We start from the raw sequence: 12,462 nt of genomic DNA, 5'->3' as shown, positions 1-12,462 counted from the left end.
TGATTTCTTCTTTGGGAGAATTTATAAATTTCTCAAATATTTAGAAGCGATTCTCCTCGATAGCGTTCGTACGACAAAAAAACTGAGACTTGGTTTGAAAAAATTAATTCACATGAGATGCTACTGCTTTTTTCCCTCTCAACCGCACTTCGAGCCTCTGATGCCAGATCGTGGTATTTATATACATCTATTCTCTTATTTCTCTATGGAGTCTCAATGCAATTTCTAAGAATTTATCCCACGATCTGGCAACGTAGCTTCATTCATGCAGTTCTCTGAAAATTTCACCAGTACGACGAATAACAATTTCGAATCGACGATCTTTCGCAATTTTAACTTACTATTTCACAACGTTTATACATAAAAACATGAGTGAACTCGTCTTGCTAATTAAAAACAATTAAATTAAAAAATAATTATAAGAATAACAAATTTTGGGTCTCTTAAAATCTATCAAACTTTTACATATCACACAAATCGTCGATTCTTTCACAGAACATGACGAGTACACGACATTCAGGCTTTTTCATGCTGCCTTACTCTGTAAAAAGACTTACTGTTCTTCTTGTAGAGCAGGATCTCAAATTGATCGTGAATTTGGCCCTCCAGGCACTCCTCTATTCTAGCGATGGTTTCCTTATCCGTAAGCTCGCCGTACATGAAGCCGCAGCGGCATGACTTTTGCATTACCTGCAGCATAGAAAAGAAGAGAAAAGAAAAAGATAAGAAAAGAAAAGTTTTTGAAATTCCCTGAAAATCGACGAATATTTGCTGCTGAAAGTTGTACGAGCTTTTGCTCTCCTTCGTGTCAAAGGGACTCTGTATTTTATTTTGGAATTACTCGAGGAGGCAGGACACACATATACATATATATATATAGTGATAAGGGACCAAGTGGTTGTGGTGAATTTTCCTGCGAGGGAAGTTGGACGAGTTGCAGGTTACAGGAGGTGCTATATATATAACACAAGGATGGTGCTATATATACATAACATAAGGATAGTGCACGAGTGTTGTGTTGGTTGAGATCAATGCTGACTGGCTGACTCGGTGAGTGCAGCACTACACAATATGTCATATATATGCCATATTCCGTGGAGCTGCTTAGGGTATTTAACGCGCGTCACGCTGCTCGATGCTCGATGTGAATTTTCATCCCTTTGTGCACTAACCGAATCATTAAGTTGGAGCTCGCGTTGGAGTACCAAAATCCACCATGACATTGTTGCTAATTGCTTCCGGTGCTATAATAACCTATTGCAGTATTTCGACGATAATAAGCATTTAAATTGCATTCAAATTATTTTGCCAAATATTTTCTCTCTTATCACGAAGGTTGCTCTATCAAAGTTTCAATATTTTTGCTTAAAAATTTTCTATTATAAAAAATTTAAATTTTTTAACATTTGCAATTTAAATAAAATATTGCAATAAATTTTGTCAAAGATTTTGCAATAGTTATATAAATATGTAAGTTGTACTATATATATATTTATGAGTGGAGGGGTGTCTTAAAAATAATTTACCCTCCACACGAATAAAATGTTCGAGAATAAATGTTGCATGGACATTGGTGTTTCGTGATACGTGCACGTTACGTAGGACGACTTTTGCACGGATCGATGCAAACTCTCGACTCGCTCGCTTGTTTAATACAACTGGGAATCTCGCGGAAGCTCCACTCCCACTTTAGAAAAACTCCAAGGCGTCGCGCCGTGGTCCAAGCTGCACGAAGAATAATGGAGAACATTGGAGATTGGAGAGGGAGGAACACCCCTCGTTTCTGGATAAACATCATCTTATACGAGAAATTTTTCTTTGCTCTTAAAGAGCGTTTTTAAGGGAGGTGGAAGCTTAAATGGGGAATCTCATGATCATTAAGGATTAGCAGCATTCAGGAGGAAAATATATGCAAAATTTCAAAATTGTTTTCTTTGTTATATTTTATAAGTGTATTAGGAAAAAGGAGAGGGGGTAATTATTTGTCTCTGAATAAAAATAATTAGCCTCACCCCTGCACGGTTATAATCAGAAAGCATGAAGAATAATGGAGAACACTGGAGATTGGAGAGGGAGGAACACCCCTCGTTTCTGGATAAACATCATCTTATACGAGAATTTTTTTTTTACTCTTAAAGAGTATTCCTAAGAGAAGTGGAAGCTTAAAGGGGGAATCTCGTGATCATTAAGGATTCGTAGCACTCAGGAGGCAGAATATATGTAAAATTTCAAAATTTTTTTCTTTGTTATATTTTAAAAGTATTAGAAATTAAGAGGAAGATGAAAAAGGAGTAGGGATAATTATTTATCTCTAAATAAAAATAATCATTCTCACCTCTGCACGGTTGTAACCAGAAATCTTGCAAAAGCTCTCGTTGCAGTATACAATGGGGAAGTCCACGATCTGAGCGTTGGCTAATAAGAAACTGCTGTCTGCTGCAAAAAAAAGAGAAAAGACAGTTCTAAAATTGGAGCAGAAAATTTCAAAATGTTTTGGAAAGTATTAAGTCAATAGGAAAATTGATGGATTTTGGGGTCGATAAAAAAGTCGAGCTGTTTCTGATGGTAAGTATATATATATATATATATATGGCTAACGTGCAAACGTACCTACTGAAATTTTCAACGAATGTTTCGGCAGATTGGCTGTTATTTCCCTAGCCCCAGGGGGCTCGGGATAAACGCGTGGGGTATTTGTTTGTTGGGTTAAAAATTAAATTCAATCAGGAAGCTTGCTTTTGCTCGTATGAGAATTGAGTCGTTCTGTATATAAGATGGCAAGATAGTTTAGTTCTCTCTTAAATCAAGCAGCTTTTTCTTTATTCAGTCTTGGATTTTGCTACGTTATAAATCAACTGGACAGTGTGTACAGGGTGCACCAGACTGTGAACTCGAAAAGACTCACTTATCTCTCTTTCTACTTAACAGAAATTAATTTTTTCCTCTAGATTTCTCAGAATGTAAATAAGTACGAGCTTTAAAAAAGTCTAAAAAATTTGATATCTCTCATTATTACACAGATAACTAAGTTTTTACACCTTCATCTTCTGGTGTTTCTGTGCTAAATTCAGTGTACAAATTATGTATAAAAAAACTAGCTTAATTATAGTAAATTAAGACAGTTGAGATGCTTTAGAATTTTGGACAGGAAAAATTTATTAATTTGCATTAACAAGATTATTCACACACATATATATATATATATATAAAATATACATTTTTATTGTAAAATCCTTTTGAGTGATTTATATTATTGGAAAAGGTTTAACAAAATAAATATATCGTCTTACTCCAAGGTCGATGATCTATATATACTCTTTGACTTATTAACTCCTTCACCCTGTATATATATATATATAGAGAAGCGCATTTTTTCACTGCAAAATTTCCATTACTCTCGACTCGATTGTGTATGATTCGATGTGTGCACAATTGCCCATTCGCATAAGCTTGATACATTATCTGACGGTAATCGCATTTCGCTCTGCAAGGTTTCTGCTGGCCCAAAGCGACCGTGTTGCGTGTCAAAAGTTTTGCTGCCTGCGCTATAACGCGATGCCTCGCGGGAGCTCCTAGACGAGAGCCCCTGAATATCTCACCTGAACTCTCTTTACACCCAATTTCCCACTATCTTCCTTTCTTCTTCTTCCCTTTTTTTGCAAAAATTACATTATGTTACATAAACGACGCTTTATCGCAGAGTTTACTCTTCAAGGTTTTAAGAAGATCCTCGTAAGGTTTTATAAATATTGTCGAGTGATAGAAATGTGCTATTTTTATCTTTAATGATGCTTCTGTTGTTCGTTGGTTATTACGTAAGAAGAGCCTTTGGATATTTCACCTCAACTTTCTTTACACCCAATTTCCCACTGTCTCTCCTTTTTTTTTGCAAAGATTATATTATATTACATAAACTTGCATCTGTTGTTTATTGTACACCTTACAGATTGATTATTATGTAAGAAGAGCCTATGAATATTTCAACTTAATTTTTTTACACCTAATTTTTCATCTTTCTTTCTTTTTCTTTTCTTTTTTTTGCAAAGATTACATTATATTACATAAACGACGCATCTGTTGTTCATTGTGCACTTCAACATTGGTTATTACGTAAGTAGAACCTCTGAATGTCTCACCTTAATTTTCTTTACACCCAATTTCCTACTATCTTTCTTTATTCTTTCTTTTTTTTTTGTTGGAAAGATTACATTACGTTACATAAACGACGCTTTATCACAGAATTTACTTTTCAAGGTTTAAGAAGATCCTCATAAGTTGCTATAAATATTGTCGAATAAGAAAAATTTATAGTTTTCACCTTTAACGATGCATCTGTTGTTCATCGAACACCTTAAAAATTGATTATTTCGTAACAAGAGCCCCTGAATATCTCACCTCAATTCTCTTTACACCCAATTTCCCACCTTCCTTTCTGCTTCATTTTTATTATTTTTTACAAAGATTACATAAACGACGTTTTATCTCAGTTTACTTTTCAAGGTTTTAAGATATCTGTAAATATTATCGAACGATAGAAATTTATTCTTTTCACCTTTAACGATGCATCCGTAGTTCATCGAACACCTTATAAATTGATTATTACGTAACAAGAGCCCCTGAATATCTCACCTCAACTCTCTTTACACCCAGTTTCCCACCTTCCTTTCTTCTTCATGTTTATTATTTTTTACAAAGATTACTAAACAACTTTTTATCACAGTTTACTCTTCAAAGCTTCAAGATCCTCATAATTCTCCATAAACATTATCAAGTGATAGAAATGTTTTATTTTCACCTTTAACAATGCATTTTTTATTCACCAAACACCTTATAAATTGTTTATTACGTAAAAATAAGAAATTTACTGAAAATTCTTTTACACCCTGTACATTACTATCGCACGAGATCAGTGGTGCAGGTGTACCAATAGTTTTCCAATATAGTACACTCGTGTGATATCGATAGTTGGAAGCTGAGTTTGGAGCTGGGAAAATTGGTCGAATAAAGACTTTTACTGGCGATCGAAGCAACGTTTGATGTAATTAAACACGAACACAATAACGAAGCGACGTTTCCCTTGCGGTGATGCGAAATTAGCCAGCATAAAGCTGCATTTCACTACTCGCAATGTGGCAGCCAGTTGCCACAATTTATTACAGTCCCACGGATCACTTTGCCAAGCCCATTATTATTGGTATCCCGAAATTGATTAAATATCCCATTTCACTGGAATAACTCGTTATCAGGAGTCGAGTAAATAATTTATTTGACTGTGTGTGTAAAGTAACGAAGGTACTTTTTTTTGCTTTTTGTGTGTAATTATATATGTGTATTAATTTTGAAAAGATAAAACACATATATACAGTAAGCAATGTTTTCTCAATTAAAGTTTGCATTAATAAGGATAATTGGATTTTAGGTTTAAGGTTGAGATAATTATTTTTAGATAATTTATGCATTGCTGATTTTTGCAAGATTAATTCCACGATGAGTGAAGAATCCATCTCTATATATAGCATAATTTATTACGTAACATGGGTGTTCCCCAGGACACGTCAACACACTTGGTGAACGTAACGTTTCCAAATGTTCTCTGGGAATATTCCAGGCAGTCCCATGGGATTTGCCAGACAGCTGATTATATAGGTCATTTCGAAGCTACGTATTAATCTCCAGCGATGAACAATGTCCTGGGAATTTGATAATTTTCAGGATATAAAATGTTTTATCTTATATTTTTTCTTTGAAGGACTAGAATTTTTGTTGAAAAAATAAAAAGTCATGTGTGAAGTGTTTTCCAAGCGATTTTTCCAATATATGGACTAGTCTGACCATAGTTGACTTGTTTCAATGCAGTATACTTGCATTTTCATCTAAATAAATAAAAATCTTATTTTTCCTATATCTTAAAGTTCTTTAAAATCATATTGTGCTTAATTATTTCAAAAATTATGGATGAAAAAATAAACTTTCAAATTATCCAACATTATTAACCATTGGTTTTGATCTGGAGTGCACTCAGCCCAGTCCATTACTTATATATAATAAATCTCAGCAGAATATCCAAACGCAAGTGCATGTAATAACTATAAAATAACATATCGGCCATCGTAAGATAAAATCGAGCACTTGGATATAAAAAAAATAAATAAAAATCACGTAAAGTTTTCTCCAAGCGATTTTTCCAATATACGGTCTAGTCTGACCATAGTTGACTTGTTTCCCTGCAGTACACTTACATTTTCATCCAAATGAACAAAAATCTTATATTTCCTGCATCTCCAGGTCCTTTAAAATCACATTGTGCTTTAATTAATTAAAAAACTAGATGAAAACAAAAACTTTCAAATTATCCAACATTATTAACAATTGATTTTAATCCATTATGCACTCAGCCCAGTGCATTACTTATATATACATATACATAATCGTAAACCAAATATATAATAACTACAAAATAGCATATTTGCCATCATGAGGTAAAATCGAGTATTTGAGTAAATTTCACGCGAGTCGTGGGGAGGTAGACGCAGACTTATAGGAGTTGGTCGTTGACGACGACGAGTGTTGAAGCGATGGGTCAAGGTCGAATGCATTATAGGCACCAGCAACACAAGCCTCAGTTGTATACACACATATATATAGAAAGAAAGTTCCTTTCTACAGTGAGTAGGGCTATATATATATATATATATATATATTACATCTTCGAGGCACCCCCTCTATCACTCTAGTGTATATATATATATCACTTCCTTCTTATATTTTTAGCCATTCGATTAATTCATTCGCTTGGACGCGCACGAAAAACTCATTATACCCTTGCTCCCTCAGCTGCAATGTTAATATACAGTTATAACGATGTCTGTAATTGCTTCGCTCTATAACAACAATGTACATAACAAACGGAAGTATCGATTTTCCGAGCTGCGAATTTTTCAGGAGTAAAATTATTTATTTGAAATACTGTGTGATTTTGGAGAACGTGATATGGGGAGGCTGAGAGGGGGGAGGTAATAAATGAAAGTTTTGCGAGGAAACAATTCCTTTCCAACGTATTCTTGTAAATTTTTATATTGAAACTGTTTGTATCAGGCTTCGAGGTTTATTTACTACTGTGTGGTAATAAAAATGGTAATTTTCACTTCGGTGGGAGAAATTTAGTTAAAGGGATATACTATATATAGGAATGGAAAGAGGCCTATTATCAGCTGTGACATTTTGTAAAACGTGACACTGGGAGATTATAAAGAGAGAGAGAGAGAGAGAATTAATTAAAGTTTTGCCATGGAAGAAAGTGAATAGATTTATAATGTATTCTTGTAAATTTTTATTGAAACTGTTTATGTCGGGCTTGTAGGTGTGCTTGCGACTGTGTGGTAATAAAAGTGGTAATTTTAATTTCAATAGGAGAATTAAATTTAGTTAGCCAGATACATAGGAATGGAAAGAGGCCTATTATCAGTCGTGCGATTTGTAAAACGTGACACAGGGAGACTATAAAGATAGAGAGAGAAAGAATTAATTAAAGTTTTTGAAAAGGAAGAGCACGACCAAGTTTATTTTCCTATTCAACTAATCTAGTAAATTTTTATTGAAACTGTTTATGTCAGACTCCGAGATGCATTTATCACTGTGTGGTGATAAAAGTGGTAATATTCGCTTCAATGGGAGAAATTTAGTTAACGGGATATATATATATATATATATATATAGGAATGATAAGAGGCCTATTATTAGTCGTGCGATTTTATTAAACGTGACATAAGGAGATTAATAAGATGAGAAAGAAAAAGAAACAAAGAGAGGGAGGGGGGAGAGAGAATTAATTAAAGTTTTGAAAAGGAAGACCACGACCAAGTTTATTTTCCTATTCAACGTAATCTAGTACATTTTTATTAAAACTGTTTATATCAGACTCCGAGATACATTTACCACTGCGTGGTGATAAAAGTGGTAATTTTCGCTTCAATGGGAGAATCAAATTTACTTAGCGAGATATATATATATATAGGAATGGAAAGAGGCCTATTATCAGCCCCGAAGATTGAATTTACGTTTTACGGGATTTCGCATTGTCTTAAAGTATATCGGAGCGCGCGACTAGGAAACCTTCAAGGCTGGTGCTGTCCTCGTTTGATTTGAATGAAACCCCGCGGGTTTGGTTAGCGAGGTCGAAATAGTGCTATCGTGCAGCTTTGCTTTATTTTCTCCATCATCCCTTTCCCTTCTCTCCCCCCCCCCCCCCTCCGCCAGTTTATTCTCGCAGCTATACGAATATTTCTTTATTCCTGTGCCTCTGATCATTAATGGAGTGTACTGGTTATTTAAAATTGCAATTAAAATAAAAACAGCTCTTTATAATTACTACAAAATAATTTTTTTAAAATGCTCCATTAAAATTACATATGAATTTTGTGTAATTCTAATTTTGTTTTTACAATTTTTCCAATTATTTTATTACTCAATAATTCCAGTATTTTTATTTCACTCGATAATAAAAAATCATTGTTGTAAATTATTGCTTGACTTGGGAAATATTCGAACAGCTCGTTGCACTAAAAACTCTGCATACATATATATTATATACTATATTAAGGGTGTGACAATTAAAACGACTAAAATCCAGAAACTCTTTTTCTCCTCGTTGATCAACGAAGTAAAATTTTGTTCAACGTTCGAATCGAAAGACGTTTGGAAAATGTTTTACAGAAAAATTTACGTCTCTCCTAACGAGGAAGATAAGCAGAATCTCGTATTCATGATTCGAGTCGTTTTAAGCAGTCGCCTTGTACACGTTGCGTGTGCCAGTATCTATATACACGCTTTAAACATTTTTATCGGTGACTTTTACAACGCTCAGGGAAGAAACATATGCGGTGCACAGGGGCGTTTCGCGATATCTTCTTGATGAAATTATTCTCGTAGCGTTTTAGTGATTTTTATGGAAATTGCTGCAAATCATAAGGTTTTTATGGTTTCACCCTTGAGTAACGATGATCCTTCCTAATAAGCGGCAAGCGTGGATCGTTGTTAGGTGCACTATACAGCTACACGACCTTGGCTTGCGGAGCTTTAAGCTCGTTTCGTTCCATGCGAATGAATCCTATAGTGAAAAAATTAATGAACTCGAGCAAATACGTGTGATTAAATCCGAGATTTAGTTGCTCGTATCGTTGCATTTGCTAAATGAGAGACAGTTTTATTTGGTAATTTTTGTACGAAGGAATTAAAATGTTTGGTTAAATCTGACGAGTTTGATGTAGTTGGAAATTGAGTTTGGTGGACTGAATGCTTTTATTGATTTAAATGAATGGTTTTTTCTTGGTAAAGAAGTTATTAGATTATTTGTTTGAAGTTTTTAAAAAGAAGATTCAAATGAAACTAAAAATTTTGGTATAGTTTTACTTTTTGGAAAAAATAAAATTGAAATTTTTTTTCTATTTGAAAATATTTAATTATGCACATGATAAAATAATATATATATATATATATATTATTTAATTAGTATTCAATTAAATGACGAATGATAGAATATTATAATAAACTAAATATAGAGAATAACAGCAATTAAAGTGAAAATTATTTATTTAAAGAAAAACACTAATTATAATCTTACTTTTCGATTAATTTTACATAACAAGTGTCTTTAATATTCTTCGAAGAATCCATCGTTATCTTAATTATCCTGATGAGCACAAGGATGACGAACAAAAACAGTTCATAGTTAAAGTGACTACAAGTTATTAGGTTGGTGTGTTAAAGAATAAAAAATATTCACTCGACACAAAGAACCATATTTAGCAATTAAACTACAAATTATTTATCTAAAGAAAAACATTAATTATAACCACTTTTCGATTAACTTTATACAAAAAGTATCTTTAAGATTCTTCGAACAATCCAGCGTTATCTTAATTATCCTGATGAGCACAAGGATGACGAACATAAATAGTTTATAGTCAAAGTGGGTATAAGCGAAGTTGGTGCAGTGTGTTAAAGGGTAACTGTCGAAATATCCAGGTGTGAGAATTTCTCGATGCTTGGTGGTTTCATTGAGGAATGAGTCGAGTTGAGAGAGCGTCGAGGGCAATGAATCTAACGCTGGTGAAAGCCGTTGGAACGCTGGAAGGGTGGATCGCTTTGCTTCGTCAGTGGAGAAGCACTTGTCGGGCCCCGATGCACAACAACAATGCACTCTGAGTGACTGGGGGCCCCCAAGGGCAACGAGAGTTTTCTCGAGTATCTACTCGATTGAAAGTATAGTGAAACGAGTTAAAGAGGACCTGAGTACCAAACGAGCCAACATTCTTCAGGTTCTTCACCTATATACTAAAACACATGTTGTATTAATGAGATTAATTGTAAAAATGGCAGAGTACACCCCTTTTCCTTTATTTTAGCATCAATGCACACTATGAGTGACTGGGAACCTTCCAAAGACAAGGAGAGAGTCTTCTCGAGTATCTACTCGATTGAAGGTATAGCGAGACGAGTTGAAGAGTACCTGAGTACCAAACGAGTCAACAATCTTCAGTCTCTTCATCCATATACTAATATACATAATACATTTGAATAACTTTGACGTACACATATATATATATATGAAATTAATTGTGTGAAAATGGCAGAGTACACCTCTTTTCCTTCATTTTCACATCAATGCACAACAACAAAACATTCTGAGTGACTGGGAACCCCCAAGAGCAACGAGAGTCTCTTTTCGAGTATCTACTCGATTGGAAGTATAGCGAGAAGAGCTAAAGAGTACCTGAGTACCAAACGAGTCAACAATCTTCAGTCTCTTCACCCACATATTACCACACACGATGTATTTAAATACCCTCGATACATGAAATTAATTCTGAAAATTGCAAAAGACACCCCCCCCTCCCCTTCATTTTAGTACCGAGACAAAAGCACGCCGAAAACTCAACAATAATCTTCCTCGTTTAGCATATACTCGCTTATAAACGAAAATTAGTCGAGGTGTCTCTGGGAATGAATCTGGTTAGTCGAGAAATGAAATTAAGCGGAGTTTGCAGCTGGAGCGTAGATTGAGAAATAGGTTTAATCTGATTTATAGCCGAGTCTCTGCTATAGACACTTCCGGATTTCATGCTGAAGATCGGACTGACTCTTCCCGGTGGTTTACGAACTGTCGGGCGAATGCTATGGATGCTCGACACACCCTAGAACCTATATACATATATATATATATATAGAGAGAAATGCAGCAGAGAGACACACAAGAGAGAAACTGTTTATTTCCTTAACGAAATTACAGAAATATCGTAGTTCCTTATATTCAATAAAAATTTAAAAAGCTATTATATAACCTTGAACGAGATACAAGAAATATATCTTTAAATTGTGTGATTTATTTAAAATTTATAAATTATTTTTTTAATAGCATTTAACTCTGTAACTATATATATATAACTATTTTCCAGCAAGTTTTAATTATAACGCAAAGAACTTTGAACGAATAAAAAATTCTTCCACACTTTTCACACGTTTTCTTCAAATTTCCTCACGAGTATCCTCAAACAAATTTAACATACTCCAAATAAATCCCACATACACGAGAAAGAGCAATTCAGTGTTCCCCACCCATCTAAAAGAGTCCTCCCCCCTTAGCTCCAATAAAATAATAAAGAAAGCATAATAACGCTCGCGACATTAATTAATGGCAGTATTTCGCGAGTCAGGATAATATTTGCTCGAGTGTCGAGGTACCCACGACCGGCGTCGTGTGGCGGCCCCGTAATAAGGTCGGCCACGTCGAACCTGCTTATACAGAGCCACTTGTGTAACGCGCTTGAATCCGTACATATCGGGCTGGTAAGGGGGGGGGTTCGGTTCGCGAATACGACTCTTCAAAAATTGCACGTACCTTTTTGCACGTTTTAATCGAATTAAAACGTTCCACAATATGCAGTGCAGGAAAAGAAATAATTCCTCTTATTAAAGAAATCTTCGCTTGAATCCGTACATATCGGATGGTATGGGAAGGGGGGGGGGATTTTCGGAACGTGAATGTGACTCTTCAAAAACTGCACATATTTTCGCATGTTTTAATCGAATCAAAACGTTCCACAATGTGCAGTGCACCTAAAGAAATAATTTCTCTTTTTAGAAAAATCTGTCATTTCCTTTCTTATATATATATATATATATATATATATATATATATAGACAATCGAGAATGAAAAGTAAAAGCTCATTGGTAGTTTTCTAGAAAATGGACGACGTTTTCGAGGGGAAACGAAAGATGGATGGCTTTGGTATTTCTCGACTGCTTCGCTCGTTTGCCTAATGGATGTTTTCAGCAGATGGTATATATATGTATATATAAATAGCAAATATATAGGTGCGAGCGATAAACAATAATCAGATAAAGGAAACGAGCACCTTGAGAACGAGCATTGACTATGTCGACCAAGAAGGTCACGCGGCTTT

General features: G+C 34.6%; 1 protein-coding gene across 3 annotated transcripts in view; it reads right to left on the bottom strand.

Moving 5' to 3' along the window:
* Positions 1–12,462, bottom strand: part of eag (ether a go-go) — an 85,463-nt gene that overhangs the window by 19,637 nt on the left and 53,364 nt on the right. For 2 of the 3 annotated variants that reach the window (XM_066737597.1, XM_066737599.1), the window contains exons 2-3: positions 2,336–2,436; positions 558–690 (exon numbers count right to left, since the gene is read on the bottom strand). In XM_066737597.1, the coding sequence (XP_066593694.1) occupies positions 558–690; positions 2,336–2,436 (234 nt within the window). The remainder of the gene's footprint in view (positions 1–557; positions 691–2,335; positions 2,437–12,462) is intronic. The other variant, XM_066737598.1, reaches the window with a different exon arrangement.

The sequence above is a fragment of the Prorops nasuta genome, unplaced genomic scaffold, assembly GCF_024137725.1.
Source record: "Prorops nasuta isolate Cenicafe-Biocafe unplaced genomic scaffold, Cenicafe_Pnas_1.2 PNAS00017, whole genome shotgun sequence".
In the NCBI taxonomy this organism is placed as follows: Eukaryota; Metazoa; Arthropoda; class Insecta; order Hymenoptera; family Bethylidae; genus Prorops; species Prorops nasuta.
Note: the sequence above shows the minus strand (reverse complement) of the source record. Positions and strands in the feature narration are given on the sequence as shown.